This window comes from Tursiops truncatus, chromosome 11 (genome assembly GCF_011762595.2).
Source record: "Tursiops truncatus isolate mTurTru1 chromosome 11, mTurTru1.mat.Y, whole genome shotgun sequence".
Lineage (NCBI taxonomy): Eukaryota > Metazoa > Chordata > Mammalia > Artiodactyla > Delphinidae > Tursiops > Tursiops truncatus.
The window spans coordinates 46925984-46951448 of NC_047044.1; the positions used below are offsets into that span (position 1 = coordinate 46925984).

At 41.3% G+C, this 25465-nt stretch overlaps 2 protein-coding genes across 3 annotated transcripts in view; one reads left to right on the plus strand and one right to left on the minus strand.

Moving 5' to 3' along the window:
- The window catches only part of RAB3IP (RAB3A interacting protein), a 168079-nt gene that overhangs the window by 108975 nt on the left and 33639 nt on the right, over positions 1 to 25465 (minus strand). The gene's annotated exons all lie outside the window — the stretch shown is intronic.
- Positions 1 to 25465, plus strand: part of BEST3 (bestrophin 3) — a 40364-nt gene that overhangs the window by 8355 nt on the left and 6544 nt on the right. Inside the window, exons 4-8 of one of the 2 annotated variants that reach the window (XM_033866329.1) lie at positions 7365 to 7519; positions 8934 to 9011; positions 9120 to 9272; positions 12253 to 12333; positions 13107 to 13258. In XM_033866329.1, the coding sequence (XP_033722220.1) occupies positions 7365 to 7519; positions 8934 to 9011; positions 9120 to 9272; positions 12253 to 12333; positions 13107 to 13258 (619 nt within the window). Of the gene's footprint in view, positions 1 to 3543; positions 3600 to 7364; positions 7520 to 8933; positions 9012 to 9119; positions 9273 to 12252; positions 12334 to 13106; positions 13259 to 25465 lie in introns of those variants that run through there. The other variant, XM_019918673.3, reaches the window with a different exon arrangement.

Sequence of the window (25465 nt, forward strand, 5' to 3'; positions counted from 1 at the left end):
GTGTCTCCACCTCTCCCTGTCTGTCCTTGGCCTGTGCCAACGTTTCTGGGAAGAACAGGAAGTTCAGGGATGGCGGAAAATGTTTGGCAGGTGCCCTGAGCCCAGAGCCAGGGCACCTGCTCTGCCTGAGGGCAGAGAGGGCTGGTGGTAAAGCACAGGGGCCCCAAAACTGTAGGGGCAAAGGCAGGAGGCAATGCTGAGGGCGCAAAAAAAACCTCTTGTCAGGTGACTCCCTACATAAACCCAGCTGTCTGGGAAAGTACATGTTCTCAAACTTCAGTGCACTTTAGATAGTGTTAAAAACTCAATACTGCTAGGGGCTTCCCTGGTGGCGCAGTGGTTGAGAGTCCGCCTGCCGATGCAGGGGACACAGGTTCACGCCCCGGTCCGGGAAGATCCCACATGCCGCGGAGCGCCTGGGCCCGTGAGCCATGGCCGCTGAGCCTGCGCGTCCGGAGCCTGTGCTCCACAATGGGAGAGGCCACAACAGTGAGAGGCCCGCGTACCGCAAAGCAAAAAAAAAAAAAAAAAAAAAAAAAAAAAATCAATACTGCTAAAAAAGCAGATCCGAAGACACCACCCCCAGAGATTCTGATTCAGTAGGTCTAGGCTGGGGTCCAGGAATGAGTGTGTTTAACAAGCCCCTGGAGACTTTGAGGAAGGGGGTCCCTGGATCACACTCTGAGAAACAGGGGGCTTTAAGGCAATGGGAGTTGCCCTCCAAGCTCTTTGTATTGCTTCAGGGAGGGTCCCTGTCACAAAGATTCAGGACTAGCAGGACAAAAACAGTGAGAGGATGGAGAGAATGAAGGTCAGCACCTCCTTCTGAAGCATCTGGCCATTGCTTGACTACAGCTGGTGAGCTAGGTCAGTTACCCGCCGGTCCCTGACATTCCTTGCTGTTAAGCTGGACACTCAAGTTACATTATTCTGGGAAATACATATGCTTTGATGTTACAGGTTACATTTCTCAAATTAAAATTTCTTTATTTATGCTCCCATGAAAATAGAAATGTAACAGCTAAATGCAAAATAATGTGTATTCTGCTGGAAATTCCCTGAACTGGTCTGTTATCAAACAGTTACTTCGCAGAGGAGCTGTAACCCAGGAGTCTCTGTTATTTTCCCTCTTGGCTACAAGCCTGCCCTGGAGAATGCCAGTCGTTTCAATCACCTGCCTTGGAAGATGTCACTCATTCTAAGTCAAGTCATGTGCACAATTCCAGATCTTTGCCAATTTAAGTGATGGCCTTAATTGGGTGCTTACGTTATGGTATGAGACTGAATCAAAACATTTTATCTGGGGTTTCACAGTGATCAGGAGAGAAAACATTTTCCTTCAAAATCCTTCACCAGAAGCACAAAAAAAGGAAATGGGAAATTATATGCATTCCTCTAAAAGAAACGTTACTAAATCTGTTACTAAATCTGTCATGCTTTTGCTCATTTAACAAAGATTTACTGAGTGTATACGGTACGCTAGGCATTGTGCTGAGCACTGGAGCACAGCTGAAAGCGAGGTCCCTGTCCTCGAGGATCAGTAAAGATTACTACAAGTGTTTCCTTCTATGAATCACTTTCAGAGACAAGCATAAATATATTTACAGCTGAACTTCACATCACTCCATTGCATTTCTATTTCTCTAAAATAGTTTCCTTCTGTGCCTGGTAGCCTGTAAGAGTGGTTAAAAGACAGTAAATTTTAAGGAAAGGACACTGTTTTGTTTTCTTAAAGGCCTGGAATCTTAACATGAAGTTCCTTCAGCTTCTGCCCTGACGAGAGAGAGCCTGTGGAGACCCCATCAGGATTCTTAGTGACATACAGTTAACAGGCATAAATACAACCGAACGAGCTCCCAATTGTCAAGTGACTGTTGAGATAAAAGTTCTAACTTTAGATGCACTGTCTGGAAGGCTAGCCCCACACTTAGATCATTTAATCTCTAATCTTCTCTCGCTAAGTAAAATCGAATGGATTTTGTATAATATTGACTTTCTGCCCTGTGATCTGCTGTTCACGTTTTTCCTGATGCATTCTGTGCTACTGGGGTTCCCTGGTCTCTGAAATCTCTCACTGCTCTGTGTTACAGGAGAGATGATCAAGGGGATGGTGGTATTCATGGCTGTGCCAGTTTTTCCTCTGTTGGCTGAACTTTTACAGGCTGAGTCAGTTACCCCTATAGTCTCACGTGATGAGCCCAGAACAGACTGAATGTCGTCTTGTGAGTGCAACTTGACTCACCTATGCGCGCTGGCTCTTCATGGGAGAGAAAGTACACACCTCCTTGCATTAGTGCCATGGATGGGCAGTCTCTGCCCACTGTTTGAAGGTTCACCACAGCTCTGTTTTAGGAGTTAAATCATGGCTTGCCAATCAACGCTTCTCAAAGGATGATCGTAGACCACCACATTCATTGAATTATCAGGGTGTTTATTTAAATTGCAGGTTCCCAGACAGCCTATGAAATCTGAATCTCTGGGGCGTGGGACCCAGAAATCCACTTCTAAACAAGCTCCCCAGAAGCACTATGTTTGAGCCAGAACAAGGATGCTAAAATGGCCAGCTTGCTGTGTGACTCTGTACTAGGTGCAGTTGTTCCCAAACTTTGTTACAAGATGGAGTCGCTAGGGATCTTTTAAAAATACTGATGGTGGCTCCCACCCCCAGACATTAGGATTCAATAGGTGTACGGTGCAACCTGGGCATCAGGAGTTTTTAAGCTCCTCAGACCATCCTAATGTGCAGCAAAGTCTAGGAACCACTGCACCACAGTGCATCTATTAACTCCTCCAACTTTATCTGCAAATTGCCTCAGATCTATTTACCCAAAGCAAATGGAATTCTGGGCCACCTGGACAGGCCAGGAGTTAAGAGCACTGATTTTGTGAATGATATTTCCTGTGCGTCATGTGTAGAAGGCAGTGAACTACCAAACAGGATACTAATTTAGAGACAGGAATACGGCTGACTAGAGATGTTTCACTCGTGTTTGACTCATTAGGAAAATAGAGGAGTTTCTCTGTCTCCGTTCAGCATTGCTAACCCAGAAACTGATTTTAATCAACCATATCCTATTTCAAGCTTTTCAAACTGTGGGTTGTAACTTATTATTGGGCTCTTAAATCATTTTAATGGCTTTGAGCCAGCATTTTTTATGGAATGGAATGGAACAGAACAGAAAATATCAGAGAGCACCTCACACAGAAGAGCCAATAATTGTTTTGGGAACCACAAATATATCTTACTATAGTTCATGGTTAAAAAAATATATATATATCTCAATACTGCCCTCCACAATGCCTTCACAGTGTGATTCCATCTCTCTCTGAATCCCATTTTGCCTCACTTTGATTTTCCCGGTTGACAGGGATTTCTAAATGTCTACCACTGAATTTAAAGAGTGGCTGCAGTTGAATCTGGTGGCTTCATTCCATTCATTTGGAAAGTACAGAGAGGAAAATGAGCCAGGCTTGTTGCAATGTGCCTGAAAAAGTCATCTCTGAGAAGGGCTCAGATGCTGAATGCACAACTTTCTCTTTCAGAAAGAACTGGCAATAAACCCATCCTGCCTAAAAGTTTTGAGAAGCAGAGCTTTTAGCTCTTCTCCTAACAGAGCCTCATGTACGCACTCTGCTTTAAAGGCAAAAGACATCTGCCTCAGTTTCAACTGAATCTGCGATTACCGGAATATTGTTTATTAATGGACTTAATTGGTCCTTCGGTTTGAAGGCAATAAAATTTTGCCTTAAAGTAGCAGATCCTACTCCATCAAGCCACAATTCAAGACACAAGTAAATACAAACATATATGTGTGTGTGTGTGTTTGTGTGTGTGTATATGTGTGTGTGTATATATATATATATATTTTTTTTTTAACTCTGATTTGAAATATTAGAAAGGGTTCTTCGGGATATGCAATATGAAAATTGCTGAGCAGAGCTGAACTAGCCAGAAAACCAGAAGGAAAAAAGATAGCAAGAGAAATTCAAGGCAAATGTAATGGCAAGATATTGAATAAAATAGCAACGTCAGGGTGTGGATAGGGTCTGAGGGAGCGTGGCATGAAGACAGACATGTGAAGGAGACAGGGTAGTGTGAGGACCAGCCAACTGATGGTGCAGCCAAACTGTAGCAAATCAATACCTGTGGTTAACATAGCCTTAGAGATGAGGATAATGACCACATTCTGAATATATCATCAGTCTCTGGTTAAAATGGCCTGAGGCGCTGATGAGGATAACATTCCATGTAATAACAAATGCTCTTTGAATTGATTTGATTAACAATCTAGACTTTTCTTTCAATGGACCAACAACTCAATTTCCAAAGATGGGGTTACTTTGGATAAGATGTGTAACCCTGCAGGAAATAACAAAAATTATTCTGCCTGTACACTCTTGGAGGATACAATAATGTCTAGTTCATCTTTCACAGCACCTAGTAAAGTACGCAATAAATTTGGGCTGAACATTTAAACCCCCCCCCCCACCTGCTTTCCTAGCTCTACATGTCCCTTTCCAATCAGTGGGTGTGCTACACGGCAGGGACTGGGGGGAGGTTACCTAACTCTCGCTTTAGGGTTCGCATTAAATTAACCCTCACTCTGCATATTTGCTTTTTGCTAAGAAGCCAAGAAAGGACTTGCCAGCATAAGTTGATCCATATTCCTGAATAAAAAATAACCAGAGGTAAAGTTATTCTTTGGTCAAATGACAGAGATTGCAGCCAGTATATAAATGCAGGCATTTTTGGAAACTGCACTATGAATCCCAAGACTATAACTGTTAGACAATTGATATGAAATGTCTGAGAATAGTCTTCCAGGGAAAAGGTGAAGGGTTGCAAGTCTTCAAGCACAGAGCCAAGACAGGTCAAGTTCATCTATTAACTTCTTATCATCAGATTTAATCATACTCTGCAAGTCTTAAAAAAAAAACCAAACAGATTATCTAGATCATGCAACAACTTTGAAATGCACTGAGAAACAAGACAAGAATTCTCAGACTCATTCTTTGATCACCAGAGAGAGTCCAATTCCCCAGGCATGGGCAGACCCCTTCAAAGCTAGTATAAATAACCTGAGTTTTATCTAAAACTAGCCTCTTGTTGGTAAATATTGGCTCTGTAGTTGTTACTCTGTTTATTTCAAATACTGAATAAACAGAATCTTCATTCAGTGGGGCAGTGATTTTTGAACATTGCTGTAGGTCAGAATTTCCTGCAGAGCTTGGTAAACATGTAAATGCCTGGACCCAATTTCATTAAATTACCCAGGAAGGTTAAAAGGATGCTTACACCTGGACCTCACTCTAGACCAACTGAATCAGAATCTCAAGGGATAAGGTGAAGGCACTGGTATTTTCTAAAAGGCACTCAGGATAAGGCAAAGGTGCAACACTGGGTCAAGAATTCCTGCCCTACTGAGTCTGGTTTAGCAGGTGATGGTAGAGCCTAGCCCTCTCCATATATAATAGGTGTCACAAGTGATTCAGACACCCACGACCTGTGGACCATGTTCTCAAAGCACTGGCCTGGATCACATCAAGGATCTAGGTAACTCCAAAGCTCTATGGGTCAGTGACTTTCAAAATGGCATATCTCACTTCTCCTTTGAGTTCTTTTCTGTTATAGCAACACCTCTTAAATAAAACTCAGTCTGCATGGTAAGGAGGGAGGATTACTTTAAGCAGGAAAAACAGATTCATAAACCGATTACAGATGGTTAAGGATACAAACTGTGTCACATTAGGGCAAAAGTTGATTTTCATCTGAATGTGTTAGAATTTCATAAGCAAATGATTGCATTTCTCAATCAAAAGTAACTCAAAATTCATATCTAACAAAAATCAGTTTTAGAAACAAGCTTTAATTCAGAAAACATTTATACTAAATCATACTGAACATTTAAAAGTCCACTTAAAAAGTCAAGGTGGGGGGACTTCCCTGGTGGTCCAGTGGTTAAGAATCTGCCTTCCAATGCAGGGGATACGGGTCCGATTCCTGGTCAGGGAACTAAGATCTCACATGCCGTGGGGCAACTAAGCCCTCGCGCCGCAACTACAGAGCCTGTGTGCCACAATGAAAGATCCCGCGTGCCACAACTGACCCGATGAAGCCAATAAATAAATAAATAAAAGAAAATGATTCCTCATGCCCCTATATAATCCTTAAAAAAAAAAAAGTCAAGGTGGTAAGTACAAGGATAGTCACTGCAGCATTATTTTTAGTAGCAAGAAAATTAAAACAACTTAAAACTCTATTCAAAAGAGAACTACTTATATAAAATACTGTACACAGTTAACTAGAATGTAGCCATTAGAAAGAATGGGACTTGCCTGGTGGCCCAGTGGTTAAGAATCCGCCTGCCAATGCAAGAAACATGGGTTCGAGTCCTGGTCCAGGAAGATCCCACGTGCCACAGAGCAACTAAGCCCATGTGCCACAGCTACTGAGCCTGTGCTCTAGATCCTGCGAGCCACAACTACTGAAGCCCATGTGCCACAACTACTGAAGCTGGCGTGCATAGAGCCCGTGCTCCACAGCAAAAGAAGCCACCACAATGAGAAGCCCGCGCACCGCAATGAAGAGTAGTCCCCGCTCACTGCAACTAGAGAAAGCCCGCGCACAGCAACAAAGACCCAATGCAGCCAAAAATAAAATAAATAATAAAATTTGTAAAAAGTATATGCGAAATGCTGTGGGGACTACGAAGATAATATGCTCTTTGCCCTTCCAAAGGGTCTTAGCAGGGGAAACATTTGTGTCTAACATTATCATAATACAAGGCAAGAGAAAGTGGTGGAGCTTTGAAGGGGAGAAATCCCTGGGGAAGGAGAAGGAAGAAATCAAGGAAGGCTTCAAAGAAGAGGTCCTGGTTAATTAGGAGTTTGAAAGGAGGGGCCAGGATGAAATGTTATGCGATTCACATGTTCGGCACTGTACTAAGTGCTTTGTATACATTATCACGTTTTATTCTTTTAATCCAAACAATTCTAAGTATTCTTGTTCCCAATTTTAGATGAATAAACCAAAACCTAAAGAAGAGACCTTCCCCAGATGTCCTAGTCCACATTTAATGTCACCTCACTTCCTACTGGCCGCCTCTGTTAGGGATTGCTCACATGCATTGCCTCCTATACCGATATATAACTTGTGTGTGTGTGTGCATGTGTGCACGCGCGCTCGTGAGTACATATTCCTTATCTCTGATACAAGTAAAAACTACTTGAGACAGGAACCTTTATTTTATATTTCTTGAATATCCCCCATTATTTGCTCACATAGTAGACACTGAAATATATAGGGTAATATATTAGCGCTAAACCAAGTCTGTATAATCTAGCTATTTTTATTTTGTGTAAAGGTTTTATGACAGCAGATGAAAGGAAATTATTTGAACACCTCAAATCTCCTCATCTGAAATACTGGGTTCCATTCATCTGGTTTGGAAATCTTGCAGCTAAAGCCCGGAAGGAAGGTAGAATCAGAGACAGTGTTGATCTGCAATCATTGATGACTGTAAGTACATAGTAAACTGTCAGTAAAAGATGCTAATCAGAGACCAACAGGGACCTGGATGCAACAGGTTGGACCTGGACAGGTCCAATTTGTTCAATCCTGGTTCCAAAAGAACCAGAAAGACTGGGCTAGTATCAGAACCCTCAAATGCAGGAGGAGAATAGTACCCAGTTTAACTCAGATTGATTGCAGGTGGTTGCTTAGAGGCTCTGTTTTAAACAGAAGTAGGCTTTGTAATAGGCTCTGTAAGAAAATGTTCTTTGATTGATCAGCAATGTCTGCCAGGGCTCGGAAGGATCTGGCACCCTCAAGGCATATTTGCCATCCCTAGCTCCAGGATCCCAGACCAAATCTGGAGTAGAAATAACCCCCCCTAGTCAGTTCCCCAAAATAGGAATATCCCAAGGTTAACCCAGCTTTCCAGATGCTCCAGGAAACAAAACCACGTTTTCATTAAATGAAATAATCCTGAATTCATTTGAGAAACGAATTTATAGAAGGGCTAGAGAGATTTGTGTCATGACAGTCTCCTGCCTCGACTAGGCTAAAAGGAGTGAATGATTTAAAAATAGCTCCTGGGCTTCCCTGGTGGCGCAGTGGTTGAGAGTTCGCCTGCCGATGCAGGGGACACGGGTTCGTGTCCCGGTCTGGGAGGATCCCACATGCCATGGAGTGGCTGGGCCCGTGAGCCATGGCCGCTGAGCCTGCGCGTCCGGAACCTGTGCTCTGCAACGGGAGAGGCCACAACAGTGAGAGGCCCGCGTACCACAAAAAAAAAAAAAAAAAAAGCTCCCAATTTAACGTATACTCTTTCTCCCAGTCTTAAATAATAACTTGTGTTCAATAGAGAAAAAAGAAATCAATGGATCCCAGTCCTTCCTGCTTTAAACAGGGATAGATTTTCTGTCAATAGAAGCATTCTAAAGTCTTCATTTGTTGGGGGAACGGTTTAGGATGTATTTAGTTCTTTTTTCTAAGATCTACAGTAAGCATGTTTTCAAAAGCAATCGAGGAAACAAAAAATAATCTGCTCTCCACATAATTTAGAAATGATTTATTTAAAATATTAACCACTGCCTTCCTACCACCACTTGGGGCCAATATATATGTTGGAAATTATGAATTCAACAGAGTAGGGGATATTTCTATATAGTCCTGATTTATCTTAATCTTTTTTTAAATGTCCAACTATACTTAATCCCTTTTGCACATTGTTGAATTATGTTGATAGCTTGTCATTTTCAAAATTTTCCTTTTGGAGTGGATTTCAGAACCAGTTTCTAGCCTTTCAAAGTCTCTCTCATCATTTTACAGGTGTATTCCTAAAAGTCATGGCCATATTCTGAATCCCAGTAAATATTTATTACCACACCCATCACCTTAGTAAATCGTGTTTAATTTGTTTCTGGCTTAGGAAATGAACCGGTTTCGCTCCTGGTGCAGCCTCTTATTTGGTTATGACTGGGTTGGGATTCCGCTGGTCTACACTCAGGTATCAAATCCTTGGCATGTGATTTTTCTTTCTACTTGCCCACTTTGGCATGCTGTCTCTCTCGGGCAGCCAGCGCTGTGCTCTCACTTGGGTTTCTCTCTGTTTCAGGTTGTCACGCTAGCTGTCTATACCTTCTTCTTTGCGTGCCTGATTGGACGCCAGTTTTTGGATCCCACCAAAGGCTACTCAGGGCATGACTTAGATCTTTACATTCCGATCTTTACTCTCCTACAATTCTTCTTCTATGCAGGATGGCTCAAGGTAGCCAACAGTCTTAGTGCCTGAGACCTGCTCTGTAATCTCTGTCATGTTCCAGACTCTGCACACTGATCCCTTACTGAATCACTCATTCATGAGTGAGTCAAAGGTAGATTTAACACTTAATAGCTCGGAGATGTTATTACTTTTCAACCGGGCATTAAAGTGGCAGGGATGTGGTGAGTACTGTACTATAGGGGTCTGAAGCAGCTCATTTATGCAGACGCTACTCTTTTATGGCCACTGATTGTTTTAAGTCTTTGTGTGCTCGCATTAGGATTACAATAATTTAATTAAAGTAATAAGTGTACCTGCATTGATACTTTATACCACAACAAGCAACTAAGCAGAGTAAAAGAGAGTAAATAAGAAGCCTTGTATCTCAGACTTAAGCATTAATATTATATTATTATCTTGGTTCTGCTCAGCTCTGTAGATAGTTGCTTCTATCCCCTGAAATCCTACTAGCTGTGCCACGACATTAAATGCATTCCATTTTCAAAACCAGAACTGAGATTCAAAGGAATTCATCGGAATCAAAACCAGAAACCCCAGGATTAATGACAATATTTGGTTTGCCAGGAAATTAAAAACAGGTCAGAGCAGTGAAAACAACTAGTCCAATCATCAGTGTAGAATTTTATTTGTTCCCACTACCATCTTCCCCCAACCCCAGATGTATGTAAAAGTGTCAGAGGCCTGATTCTTCCATCTCTTTTGTATGTGACAGAAAAAGATCAAAGACAATGGCTTCATTAAGTTAACTGAAATCTAAAGACAGTTTGAAGATAATTTTAATAAAATAGAATTTCAAATGTTTGACCTTCCAAACTGCCACAGTGCATCGTCGAGGCCTTCCAGGTTGTGGAAGCATTTTCTCTGCAGATGCCTTTACTTTCATTGGTTTGAATTTTAACCAGGAAAAATAAATATGTTAGCACTTCAAGTTATCCTCCAAAGAGTAAAGGCATTTCCTTTACAAATGGCAAAAACAGTTTTAACCAGATGACAGTGACTCAATTATTTTTACCCATTTAAGACAGAGAAAGAGTAATAGAAACTAATAGCTCTCATTTCCCATTAGAGAAAAAAGTAGACTCTACTTCTATAAACACAAACTCACCACAATTGGCCCAAACACTCAATCACTCTGGTCTTCTATTGTCCTTTCCCCTGAGTTGTGCTGAGCTTTTTATTTTTCACTTTGTGTCCACATGAGATGTTTAGCCAGCCTGGAAGGAAGAGCCAGCAGTTCCTGCCTTCTGAAGTGCTCTCTAAAATATTAACAGTCTTTTCCTTTATAAAATATTTTGAAGGCAAAATATGAAAAGACAATCTTAGCCCTATTAAGAGACAGGTAACCCTAAGAGAAGGGAGTTTTCCCACCCAGTGGACTGGATCTCAGTTTCTAAACAGTTTTGTCTTGACAATTCTAATATTTATAAATCTTTTCAAAGTGTGAAAACCCATCTTAATCTTATGAATGGTGTATTACTCAGTTGTTTGCTGGAAATGGAGCCTCCAAGTGAGTAAAGGATACTTTTGTGACACAGTCAATTCAGAAACATGGATATCATTTTTGTAGTTAAATGTAGACTCTAATACTATATGCAGGATGGATCCCATAAAAGTGAAATTCTGGATGTAATGAAAATATTTTCAGGACCCACCCAGTGGCCCATTTAATTTAAGGAAAACCCCAGACAAGAAAGGTAGACAGCCCCTTGGAACTTGCAATGAAGGACTCTGACAATGGATATTGCTGTGACTGATCCAGGGGCATGGGCCCTGCCACAGGCTGTCCCTTAGAACAAAGGGATGTCCTTCTCTAAGTCAGTGGTTGTCAACAATGGCCACACATCAAAAACTCCTGGGAGCTCTACTCAATAATGATGCCTGGGCTCAACCTCACACCCATTAAATCAGAATCTCGGAGGGGGGTGGGGTGCGGACCCAGGCATCAATTTTCTTTAAAAGCTCTCCAGGTGATTTTGATGTAGTGGTTAGACTTAAATCCTAAAAAAAAGTAGGTAGATTTTCTACCAAATAGTCTCAGAATCTAGGAACTCAACTAATCAATGGCGCCTTTGTTTTATACACTTGTAAGTTTTTTACATCTAGGCCCAATGTAAAACCACACACACACACACACACACACACACACACACACACACACACACACACACACACACACACACACACACACACACACGTGTCCAGGTAATAAAAATCAAAGGGAATTAATGAAAATAGAGACTAACAGGTGAGACATATTTGGCATATAAATCTCTCATCAAGAAAGGTATTCAGTTCAGGAACATGGTAAGAACATCTAATACTTACCAACTGTTAGAAGATATATGATAAGAAGTTACTTAACTTCAAAGTAACTTACTAGATAGCCATAAAGCCTTTAAGGTAAAACTAAGTAAGAAAAATTCCAGCTTTATGACTTACTAGCTCTGTGACTCATTCATTTAGCAGTTATGTCCAATAATTATGAAATCTCCTTGTATTATTTTGTGAAGTCTTTCTTTGCTCTTTAACCTTGCCCACATTTACATTTTATCTCATCACCTGGCCCTTTGTAAATTCTTTCAGAGCACAGGCTACGTACCCCTCAAAGTGCCTAGCACAGTGCCTATCACAATGCTTTTTTGATATTTGCTGGCTGATTTGTACCTGAGAATCAGTCATTTGGCTCCTAAACAGCCCATGGCTTCTCCTAGTTGGGGCCTGCATTGTCACCAGCTGAATAGACAGAGTCTTTGGAGAGCAGACTCTGCAGGTGCATGACTCACGGTCTGAGTCCATTCTCACTGGCTGATAAATATCTGCATCTGCAGAACAACCCACTCCGCTCTAGGCTTCCTATTATGAAAGGTGACCCATGAAAGCAGAGAGTGAAACAGGAATCCTCTTCAACCTTCACTCTTAGTCTTCACAGCATCACAGTGGACTTATTCTATGTTCTCAATTGCAGGTAGCTGAGCAACTTATCAACCCTTTTGGAGAAGATGATGATGACTTTGAAACTAACTGGTGCATTGACAGAAATCTGCAGGTTAGAGGAGTTTTTCTTTCCTTTACAAACATTAATAATCTAAACAGACTCTGAATGCCGGCCCCTGAACTTGAGTGCTTTAGCCACAAACAAAAGAGGTTTGGCTATTCAGTATGTTGTTTCGAGGTCACGGGTCCTGGATCTCAGTTCCAGTAAAATTTAGTCCCTTTTTTTTTTTGCGGTACGTGGGCCTCTCACTGTTGTGGCCTCTCCCATTGCGGAGCACAGGCTCCGGACGTGCAGGCTCAGCGGTCATGGCTCACGGGCCTAGCCGCTCCGTGGCATGTGGGATCTTCCCGTACCGGGGCACGAACCCGTGTCCCCTGCATCGGCAGGCAGACTCTCACCAACTGCGCCACCAGGGAAGCCCAATTTAGTCCCTTTTAAATACAATTTCAAGCCAGTTTTCTTTGTAGGTTTCTTTACTAACTTTACATAGCCACTTCCATCTCAGTACAGACCAATATTTTAATTCATTCTTTAATCTATTTCCTATTGCCACCTAAAAAAATTAACAATGACATAAAGTGGCAGCCACACAGTTTTATGGCTCCACTTATCCCCATTGCCAAGTGCTCTTATGCAGTGAACGACACGTATAACTCTCTGTAGCAGCACTGGTTGAAGCAAATATGAACTAGAGACATTTGTATATTCACTCATTCACACTGTGTTCTATCCCATTCCAAACCCCAGTACCCACTAAACTTATTCTTTCTTTATAAATACAATTCACATCTGAATTATTCTAACACTATAATGATGATTTTTAGGTCTCCCTTTTAGCCGTGGATGAAATGCACATGAGCTTACCCAAAATGAAGAAGGACATTTACTGGGACGATTCTGCTGCTCGACCACCGTATACACTGGCAGCTGCTGACTACTGCATACCCTCATTTCTGGGGTCAACAGTTGAAATGGGGTAAGCGCATTTTTAAAAATCATCGATATTTAGAAGAGAAGTCACTGTTCTGATCTTTTTGTGATGTGGTCCTGAAGTTACTTTCATAAGAACTCTCAATTATTAATATCTTACAATGGTAGCCTTTTCAAATTTTCAGACATAATTAATATGTCCAAGAGAGTGAGAAATTAAAGAGACTGTAGTTTCTGATTTAAATATGGTGTGTGTGTATGTGTGTTTTGAGGTAATTTGCATTGTACCTTGCTTTTATACCACAGCAAATTTTCCAGTAGTTGTGAAACTATCCTCTGTCTTTCCTTCCAACTTGAAGAGTAGTTTACTATTTTAATTATACAGTTGTTTATTATTTAGTTATGACTATCATAATGAAATGCATCTTAACAAGTATTTGTTGAGTATATACCATGTGTAGGCACTGTGTTAGACTATTCTGAGACAAGCAAGCCTTAAGATAAATTTTATCAAAAGTGTTCTCTAAGATTATATTTTGATCAAACTGACTTGTTTAGTATACAAGCCAGTGTCTGTTCAGTTGTTTTAACATAACAATCTGTCCCTATGTACTATGAGCTTTAAATAAAGGGGCTGAGGCCTGCAGTAAATCATGCACAGTTCTTGAATAATTTTATTAAATCTGATAATGTATCTGATTTTGGAGAAATGTGTGAATGTGGGGGAAGTTCAAGTATATTTGCTGAAGGCAGATGCTACAGTTTCCAAGTAACTTAAAGAGAAGAGTATGGACAAATTTAGAAAAGTAAAAAGAGCCCCTCCAAAAAATTACAGAAAAAAGAAAAACTTCTACGGAGTTTTTCTTATAACTTTTCGGCAAAACTATGGTTCGTTCTTCCCTGAGGTCAGTTCTAAGCAGATTTGTGAAGTGAGATCGTGTCTAAAGTTGCCACCTGTGACCTTCTTTCTCTTCCCCCAATACAGTTCAGCCCTCCTCTTTCTCTACTGTTAAAAATCAAAATTCAACTGAGTAAATTTTAAAGATCTTACTGCTTTATTCAACAATTCATGAATTGGGCAGCATCCAATCTAGCAAAGAGAAAGGAGCTTCAAGGGGCCATACAAGCGAAAGACTTGTGTAGGCAGAAGGGGGCAGGAAAAAGGCTGTTATACCAGGCAAAAAAGTGGGTTGGTTATTACAAGGTCACTTTCCTATAGGAGATGGCAGGGGTCTAGAAGGCAAACTACCTAAGCAGTGCTGATCAGGCAAATCCTGATTGATTGGTTTAAGATTCCATTTCTGGAAGAACCGAAACCATGTCTCCATTTGGTGACATGGGGCTTAGCATAAGTGACTCTATTTTGGGCCTGTTGTCTTGTTTTTAATACTAGTATGAGAATATCTAGCTTCAAACTTATCCCTATAAGGCTTTACTTTTAGCTCAATGTCTCCTAATCCTCAAAAATAATGGTTTGGGGTGCTCCTCCAAAATAACCTCTGAGGCTGAAACCTCTTCAAGACCCAAAGAAAAAGATGACCGAAAGTGGAATCTCAGGAATTGTGGCAAATAATGAGATGATGCAGGAGCCGGGACACTCACCTTGCTGCCCTCAAAGCACAGCTTGGTGAAGGTTGCCTACTCCTTGCTTCGGCTTCTAGATGTCTGCTAAGCCTGGGCCCTCCCGTCCAGGACCTCCTCCAGACCAAGGTACTCATCCCTACCCCAGCAGACTGCTCAGTCTCCATAAACAGTAATTTCCTGCTGTGCACTTCTCAGCCTTTTGTAATATTGGGTTGGCAAAAACGTTCTCAGCCTTTTGTAATATTGGGTTGGCAAAAACGTTCGTTCGGTTTTTTCCGTAAGATGGCTCTAGTAGCGCTTAGTTGTCTTTAGTCCTCATTCAAAACAATTTTGTTAGGTTGTATTGTGACAGCTGTCATATCAGTGTGCGTTTAAAAAATACCGAAATTGGTGAAATTTTGTGTAGCCATTTTAATATTGAAGATGGAAGGAAAAAAGCAGCATTTTCGGCATATTATGCTTTATTATTTCAAGAAAGGCAAAAACGTAACTGAAACGCAAAAAAAGATTTGTGCAGTGTATGGAGAAGGTGCTGTGACTGATCAAACGTGTCAAAAGTGGTTTGCGAAGTTTCGTGCTGGAGATTTCTCGCTGGACGATGCTCCACAGTCGGGTAAACCAGTTGAAGTTGATAGCGATCAAATCGAGACACTAACTGAGAGCAATCGATGTTATACCACGCGGGAGATAGCCCACATACTCAAAATATCCAAATCAAGCGTTGAAAATCATTTGCACCAGCTTGGTTGTTAATCGCTTTGATGTTTGGGTCCCACATAAGTTAAGCGAAAAAAACCTCTTGACCGTATTTCCGTGTGTGATTCTCTACTTAAATGTAACGAAAATGTTCCATTTTTAAAACAAATTGTGACGGGCGATGAAAAATGGATACTGTACAATAATGTGGAACAGAAGACATCGTGGGGCAGGTGAAATGAACCACCAACAACCACACCAAAGGCCGGTCTTCATCCCAAGAAGGTGACGCTGTGTATATGGTGGGATTGGGGAGGGAGCCCTCTATTATAAGCTCCTTCCGGAAAACCAAATGATTAATTCCAACAAGTACTGCTCCCAATTAGACCAATTGAAAGTGGCACTCGACAAAAAGCATCAGGAATTAGTCAACAGAAAACGCATAATCTTCCATCAGGATAATGCAAGACCGCATGTTTCTTTGATGACCAGGCAAAAACTGTTACAGCTGGGCTGGGAAGTTCTGATTCGTCCACCGTATTCACCAGACATTGCACCTTCGGATTTCCATTTATTTTGGTCTTTACAAAATTCTCTTAATGGAAAAAATTTCAATACCCTGGAAGACTGTAAAAGGCACCCGGAACAGTTCTATGCTCAAAAAGATAAAAAGTTTGGGGAAGATGGAATTATGAAGTTACGTGAAAAATGGCAGAAGGTAGCGGAATAAAAGGGTAAATACGTTGTCCAATAAAGATCTTGGTGAAAATGAAAAATGTGTCTTTTATTTTTACTTAAAAACCAAAGGAACTTTTTGACCAACCCAATATATTCTGCAGTGGCAGTTTCATGGATATCTGGCAACCCTCTCAATTTTGAAAATTAATAGGAGAGGTTTTTCTGTGAGTTTGTTTTTAGATCACTGAGTAAGCTTTAAACTTCCCCTCCACTCACGTCATTAATTAATGCAAAGTATCTGAAGATCTGCCTTGTAAAAGAAAAGACACCAGCACCATTGATAGGGCCGGGGAATCATCATAATGACTCTATTTGGACTGCAAGTACCACTTGTTCTCCATTTCTAATGTCCATGGAATTGTTTTTGCATGATGGTTAAAATGATAATTTATTTTGGTCCTCAAGATTTTTATCTTGATCTACATATTCATCCTAATCATCATAATTTTACATTCCTTTGCAAGTGTCCATGTTCTTTAGAAAGAATTAAAATACATATTTCTCCTATTTCTAAATACAGAAACATGCATTAGGAATTTACAAGACCTTGGAGAAAATATATAACCCAAATGATTACTGGGAAGATTAAACTAGATGGTAAGCATAAAAACACTCTAGATATAAATGTAGAGCATTATTATCAACTAGTACAGATTTCTTATTTGTGGATGGCAAACTGAGGCACAGAAAGATTAAACAAATCTAAGCTATTTTTCATATTAAACTAACCTTGGAAATTTGGGAAAGAAAATAAAATGCTTGAGAGGAAACCAGGAGGTAGGGTGTTTAAGAATGGAGCAAAAGGGACTTCCCTGGTGGGCCAGTGGTTGAGACTCCACGTTTCCAATGCAGGGGGCACGGGTTTGATCCCCGGTCAGGGAACCAGGATCCCACATGCGCACGGCACGGCCTAAAAAATAAAAATTATTTAAAAAGAAAGAAGGGACTTCCCTGGTGGCACAGTGGTTAAGAATCCTCCTGCTAATGTAGGGGACACAGGTTCTAGCCCTGGTCCGGAAAGATCCCACATGTTGCGGAGCAACTAAGCCCGTGTGCCACAACTACTGAGCCTGAGCTCTAGAGCCCACGAGCCACAACTCCTGAGCCTGCGTGCCACAACTACTGAAGCCTGCACGCCTACAGCCCGTACTCTGCAACAAGAGAAGCCACTGCAATGAAAAGCCCGCGCACTGCAACGAAGACCCAACGCAGCCAAAATAAATAAATAAATAAATTTTTAAAAAAGAAGTAAATGTTCTAGTTCTAGAGTCACAAAATGTTAGTGAAAATAAACAGGTCTATGATTTTTAAAAATAAATAAAGACTCATCACCTACTTTAAAAAAAAAAAAGAATGGAGCAAAAAGTTACCAGTTGTCAGAGAGAATCCTGTAGTTAAGATGGCCTATTTACTAGCAGGATGGACCAGGCACAGGCAAAGGCCAGGGTCTATTAGGGGAGGCTTTTCTGAGACGTTTAACTGGACTCTGCTAGAACCAATTGATCAAAGAAACAACTAGGCAAAAGCTCACTTGATCTTGACTTTCTGCATGAATGAGGACCCTAAAGGGGAGCCTCACAGTCCAGGAAAGGTCACTGCAGGAATTCAGGCTTTTGGAAGCCAGCATTCACAGGAATGCCCTCTGATCCATCAGTGTCGATTCTTTCAATGATTGTGCTATTAGACAAGATGTTTCTGGTTGCCTATGACAGAAAACCAACTCAAGCTAACTTAAGCAACAAGGGGTTTCTTGGGTCACATTCAGAAAGTAGTCTAGCTTTGGGTGTGACTGGATCCAGAGGCTCAGATATGTCACCAAGACCCGCATTGCCCTCCCTGTCCCTCAGTTCTACTTTTCTCTCCACTGGCTCAGGTTTCAGGAGGCTCTCCCCTCCTGACAGCAGAAAGGCAAGATGGCAGCCAGCAGCTCCAGATGTCCAACCTATCTTCTCAGCAAATCCTATGGAAAGAGCACACCTCCTTTCTAACTCTTAAAACTAAAGTACTGGATTTATTATGATTGGCTGGGCTTGGCTAACATGCCCATTCCTGAACTAATAACTATCAACAGGAAGACACAATATTTTGATTAGCTAAGGTTGGTTTGTGCATCCATCTTTGGACCAAGGAGTGTGGTCAGCCCCAACCAGCCATACGGAGTAAATGATACCTTAAGAAATATCACGGTGCTTTTACCAGGAGAAGGGTGAATGGTTTTCTGGGCTGGCAGAAACAATAGATGTCCTCTAAAATCTTAAAAGCTAATTCCCTAAGCATTGAATTGTTCACTCAAATACGACATCAATACCAAGTAAACAATCTGAAAGAGGCTCAGGGAAAAGGGAAGGTAGAAGTAAGGATTACTGTAGCACAGGTGGTTGACGATGACTGAGCCAATGAGTTCTTTGCATTAGGATGAAGACTAGGTGTCAACATGGTATGGATGCAAACATTTCAGTGTTTGCTGCTTGATGCACATGAAAAATCCTTTCCTGGATGAGTTTTTTTATTTTCTTATTCTATTTAGAACATATGTTCCCAGCATATTTAATTCAGAAATCAGATTTGCCTCATCTTTTCATATCAATGTTTCAGGTTTGTAATCACAATTCCCATGACCCAGAAATTCCAAAACCGAGGCAATGCCCTTCAATAACTGAGCAAAAGTACTATCCAAGGGCAACCTGAGAAATTACGCTGCCTCCTACATTCTTTCACATTCAGCACACTACTCATTTCCATATAAAAAGGGAATTCCTTGGAGACAATTCTTTTGTTCTCTATATTCAGGAACATGGCCAAAATATTGCCCTATTTTCTATACATTTACCAAATATACATTACTGAAATAAAGTAATTCCCCCCTCTCATTTTTATCTCAAGTGCAAATTTAAATTATCACGTTTTTCCTTGTATCTTCACATGTGGAACGTACTCATTCATTTATTCAGGCAATATTTTCTTTTAGGGCCTAGTATATGGTAGGTTCTATGCCAGATGCTACAGACAGGCAAAAACAAACAAACAAAAAAACACGCCTTTTAAGCTCACAGACATAATGAGGAGACAAGTCACAATACAATGTGGTAAATGCAGCAATAGAGAAACGCTGAGAGTCTTATGGGAACACAGTGAAGGTACACTTCACAGGGTCTGGTGAATCAAAGAAGGCCCTTAGAGTTGGGGAGTCTAATGTGCATCTTTAAGAATGAATTTAGGGGCTTCCCTGGTGGCGCAGTGGTTGAGAGTCCGCCTGCCGATGCAGGGGACAGGGGTTCGTGCCCCGGTCCGGGAGGATCCCACATGCCGCGGAGCAGCTGGGCCGGTGAGCCATGGCCGCTGAGCCTGCGCGTCCGGAGCCTGTGCTCCGCGACGGGAGAGGCCACAGCAGTGAGAGGCCCGCGTACCGCAAAAAAAAAGAATGAATTTAGAGCTAGCACACAAGAGTGAGGGGATTCAGCAGAAGGTACATTCCAGGCCATATGAGCAAAGACAGAAAGGAATGATAGTGTATTCAAAGTGACAATTTTTAAAATTTTCAGCTTTTTTGAGGTATAGTTGACATATAAAATTATAAGATAATTAAAGTACACATTGTGGTGATTTGATATATGTATACATTGTGAAAGGATTCCCCCATCTAGTTAATTAACACATCCATCACCTTACATATTTATCTTTTTTTTTTTTTTGGTGAGAACATTTAAGTTCTCTTTTAGCAAATTCCAATTATGCAATAGTGTTATCAACTACAATCACCATGTTTTAATTAGTTTCTCAAACCCTATTCATCTTATAGCTGAAAGTTTGTACCTTTTTACCTATTTTCTCCCTATTTCCCCCAACCTCCTAGCCCCTGGCAACTGTCTTTCTACTCTGTGCTTCTATTAGAGTAACAATTTGATATGCAAGCAGAAAAGCCAAGAAATGAATCTGGAGGGGGAGGTAAGGGGGGATTATGGGGGACTTTACAGCCTGAGTAAAGAGTTTCAGCCTTTTTCCAAAGCTATTAAATGACATGGTCACATTTGTGTTTTAGGCAGGTTGTCCTAGCAGCTGGCTAAAAGATGGATGCCTGGGGATAAGACCAGAGCCAGAGAGCCAGTGAGCAGGCCCTTAGTATAGTTTAGACGGGAGAGGATAAGGGCCAGACTAGGGTGGCGCTTCCAGGGATGCGGACAGTGGAGATGGCAGAAGGGACAGATTCGAGAAAGGAGAAGGAGTGAAGTATGACGGGGTGGTTGGTAATGAACCAAGGATGATAGGGAGTAGCAAGGAGGGGCTGCTGAAAGGGAAAGATGATGAGCTTCCTTTTGCGTGGGTTGCCTTTGAGCCATCTGTGGGCAATTCACATGGAGGTGGCCAGCGGGCAGGGTGCACAGAGACAAAGTCTAGGCAGGGGGATGCATTTGACTGCTATCAGTACATGGGTGTGTTACAACCTAAAGAGTGGGTGCGGGCTTCCCTGGTGGCGCAGTGGTTGAGAGTCCGCCTGCCGATGCAGGGGACATGGGTTCGTGCCCCGGTCCGGGAGGATCCCACATGCCGCGGAGCGGCTGGGCCCGTGAGCCATGGCCGCTGAGCCTGCGCGTCTGGAGCCTGTGCTCCGCAACGGGAGAGGCCACGACAGTGAGAGGCCCGCGTACCGCAAAAAAAAGAGTGGGTGGGAGCACCCAGGAACTGTGTCAAGTGAGTAGGACAAAATACAAAGGGTAGAACACTGTCACTTAAAGGGTGGTCAGAGGAAAAGGAGTCCTTGAGAGAGAGCAGGAATGATCACTACAGGTGCAGGAGAATAACCCAGAGAATGCCCTGTCATAGAGACCGAGGGTGGAAGTTTCAACATAAAGTCTGTAAAACACCATAGGAGTTTGCATTTTAAGGTCATTGGAGATTTAAGTGAGAGTGCTGAGCAGAAGCTAAATTGGGAGGCAAGGAGATCAAGATTGCCAACGAAAACTGTTTTCAAAATAATTTTATAATGGAAAAATTCAAACATATACAGAAGTAGAGGACAAACTATAATGAACCTCACGTAGCCATCACCCACTTTCAACTATCAAGTCATGGCCAACCTGGTGTCACCCATCTTCCCACCCACCTTTACAGTACCCACCACTGAACCATTGTGAAGCGAATATAAGCACAATACCATTTTCATGCCTAAAAAAAAAAAAAAAGACCAAAAAGTCACAATAATTCCTTAACTCATTAACTATCCATGTACTATTTTTTTGAGAAGTCTGGACTGGGGGGAAGAGATAGACCAGACAGTATCCAATGAGACATAGTCGAGGGTAATGTCATATTTTTTATTTGTTTTATAACATTTTAGGATGGGAACACCTTAAGCATGTTTAGAGGGAAAGAGGAACCTGCCCTCCCCACCCTACCACCAATCCTTGGAATTACTTTAACCATCTCTACTGAATTTCACTTTACCGTTATGGCCCGGTCTTGTCTGGACAGACCCATTAAGACTCCCTGTGGTATTTACTGTAGTTCTGTCCACTGTATGACTTAGCATCCCTTTTATCAGAGGTCCTACGGGGGAAAATTTATCTCAGACATCTGTGGGAAAAAAGAAAGTTTTGCCTCTTCTGGGTAACTCTTACACTATTTCTCTTACAGACTGTGAATTTTATAATTGAGGAGGGTCTTTTCATTTTGGCTGCTGAAAGCTGAAAACCCAAGTTGTAGACCACCTTTAGTCAGTCTGTGAGATTTTTTGGCATGTTTCTTTTGGTCTCATCTTGTTAGTGTTCCTTATTCTAGCTCTATCATCTTAGCCTAATTTTATATATTATTGCATTGTGTTTATTTGTATAAGCTACCTCAAATCCTTTATAAGATGAAGCAAGATGTAATAAAGAAATAAATTGATAACTCTTGTTGCTCTGAGAAAGGAACAAAAAAGGACAGGCAGAGTGAAAGGAGCTTCCTGGAGGAGAGGGAAGACACAGGAGCCAGAGGAATTGACAGAGAAGGGCCTAAAGAAGACATGGGGCGGGGGTGGCAGGGAGAGAGGAGGCCTCAGAGCCTGAGCTGGAGGGAGGGAGCTGAAGATGGATGTTGTAAAGGGCGATGGGGAGATGGTGCCTGTTCAGCTAGTGAAGCAGGAACCAATGTTCTCACCACACCCAAGCATCATCATGTCTTAATCCGAAGGAAGTTATAACTAACAAAGCCCATCTTTCTCTGTTGAATCTAAGACCAAAAGCTTCTGTTTTAAAACAGCATTTTATCATTTCTAACACCAAACCAATGCTGAAGTTCCATCTCCCAATCTTTGTATGTGGCATGTTAAAAATCAACTTCAGGGAATTCCCTGGCGGTCCAGTGGTTGGGACTTCGTCCTTCCACTTCAGCTGGCATGGGTTCAATCCCTGATGGGGGAACTAAGATCCCACGTGCCACATGGTGTGGCCAAAATAAATAAATAAAAAGCACTCAATTAGACAAAATCAGCTTCAGAATGACCACTTTGAATGAAAAAAGGCCAGTTGAAAATCTGAACTGAGCACCCAGAATAGAAATGCTTTCATAGATATACTCGTCTTAAGCATTTAATAAACCATGTTAATTATTGTAATAAACTACTAATCTCCATTTAATAAACCATCCTATGAATTAACTGAACAATGAAAAAGAATCTTTCCTATTTGAACTCTGTTCCCATTACCACACCTGAGATAATTTCAGTTGAAGCTCTTTAGTTTGTTCTTTGTCATAATATAGAATGCTTTCTGATCTGCTATTTTAATTAAGGAATCTTTTCATTAGTTTAACCATGGAGACACTAGTAACCAAGATTAAGAAAACACTCATAAGCAGCCAGAAGAAGAGTTGTCCAGAAGTTGCCTATCAGGAAAACATGCACAAGCCCTAAAATGAAAAAGGTCTTCTTTGGGAAACGGTGGACACTTATGCTTGATAAACCTCACTTAACCAAAACAAACCCAGAATGCTCAAATGCAAGCCAACATTGCTGAAAATAAATTTTTTTTTAAATGAGGTCCCAGCCCAGCCTACCACAGCTAGCTTGAGGTAGAATGCTTGTCTTCACATTATAATATCATGAGTTCTCTCCAAAATTCTTATTATTTTTTAAATACTTGGAATTATCCATTAGCACAGATTTTTAAGGCTCTGAGGAATGGAACACATGGAAATTAAAGACCTGAAGTCTCATAACTCCCTTTAAATCCTGTCTTGGAAATCCAAACAGCAATAATTCCTTAAAGGCATAGGAAAAACCCTAACGAAATATCCATCCATAACAGCTAAAGGATTCGAAATTCTGGAGGAGAGAGTCTGCAGCTGCTTATGAAATAGATCACTTGAGTGTGTCGTGAGGGCTGTCTTCGTGGGACTGTGCTCACTCTGCCCTGCTAATCTAAAGGCAGGCTCTCAGCCTGGCAACCTAAACTGCTGACTGCAGTCCAGTTCCTAAAACACTGTTGTATTATTGGCCTTTCTGCCATGGTTCAAATATGTCAAAATTTCCTCACGTTGGTAGTGATCTTAAGGAATGGGTATGTGAATTAAGGATCCACTTAACAAAGAGGAGTAATATTCAAATTTTTGTAAGAGTTCCTCCTGGTTAGGGGTTGAGGAAGTTAAGATTTATTTGGTTCTGTGAAACTACAACCACATACCCAGAAATAATGACTTTTACGTATCTATCTTCATTCCCACGGTCCTAAGAATATGTAGAAATAGTACAGTACTTTTTTTGCAGTGAAACGTACATGTATTTAATGTGCACAAAGCATTTAGGAGTTTACAGTACAGTCAGAAGTATTCTTAGTGATATAATACTTCAAATATATCAAAATACATTTTCAAGCAAGCAAAGAATTTATTAAAGTGTGGTTAAATATATTTCTAGATGGATGTTTTATTCAGTAATCCCTTCTTAGCCAACTATATTCAAATATTTTAACTTTACAAGAAAAAACATAGTCTGATTATATATACACACACACACAAACACACACACACACACACACACACACTATTGCATGCTTGTGCCATAAACAGCCAAAAATATCTCAAATTCTGAATCACTAACTTCTACAAAAACGTATTCTTGGAACATTGATTTTCACTTAATGTACCAGAAGGGAAAGGAGAGATGGAAACTCCCAAGGAGATGAATGTGCATTAAGTTCATAATTTTAGAACTTGCTCAGGGATTCTTTCATTTACCGGCATGGGGTCACCACTGGTGCTTAGTTTTCACCTTCTAAGTGGTATGAGAGGTATAGATGGCTTACTTTACTTTTCTAACAAAACTCTCATAGGATACAAGAGTACGGAAAGGTGGGGACTTTAACTTTGGGCCACAATTTCTTTTTGTGACAGCCAATGGAGGCCAGGTGAGACTAATGGTAATGTGAGGCTAGATATGCTTGTTCTTTAACCAGATTTGCCATAATCCTTGGTCCAAACTATCAGAAAGGCAACAGAGAGGCAGCGGGTAGGTGGTGTCCAGCTCTCTGGCCTCAACAACCTCCACTGATGCTCCACAGCTTGAAACTCTTTCCTAGCCGGTGGGGCAGGGCGCTGGGGGAAGGGGCTCGGCGGGGAGTGTTGCTGGGTGGATACAACGTTCTGTCCACTGGAGTTTTCTCACAACACTCAGCCCGCCCCTCCCAGCTTAGCATGAGGGTAATTTACTCATTTTATAAATCCCTGGCTACAGCTTTGACGGTGATTCTGTAGTGCAGAAGGTTAAAAATTACAGTGTGTGCCTCTAATGGGTTTGAAGAGTACATTTTGCTTTGTCCATGAATAAAGGCTCCTGCACGTGTGCCTCTGCCCCGACGGATTTTCTGGCAATTACTGGCTTCCTCCAAGGCAGCCGCCTGACTTTGAGTACACAAACAATTTGAAAACAATAAATCTGATGTGAGAAGTAGAATTCATCGTATTAAGTATCATTTTCCTAAATTTCTCATTTCAGTTCTGTTAAAATGACCTATCATTGGAATTTAAATTGTCAAAATTCCACTTTAAAAGTGGCCACAGAGAAGGAAAGACAAGGATCATCTAGTTTTATTCTTCAGTCTTTGAAGTTACTTGATCTTCAAAGTAACTCTATAGTTACTTGATCACACTAATGAGAAGGGGTTTCCTTTGCAAAAAGCTTGCTTTGAAAAAAATACATTACAGCCATCTTCCACAGTCCTGTGTCCTGCCTCTTTGTTATGGTAACAGGAGGTGACAAGTA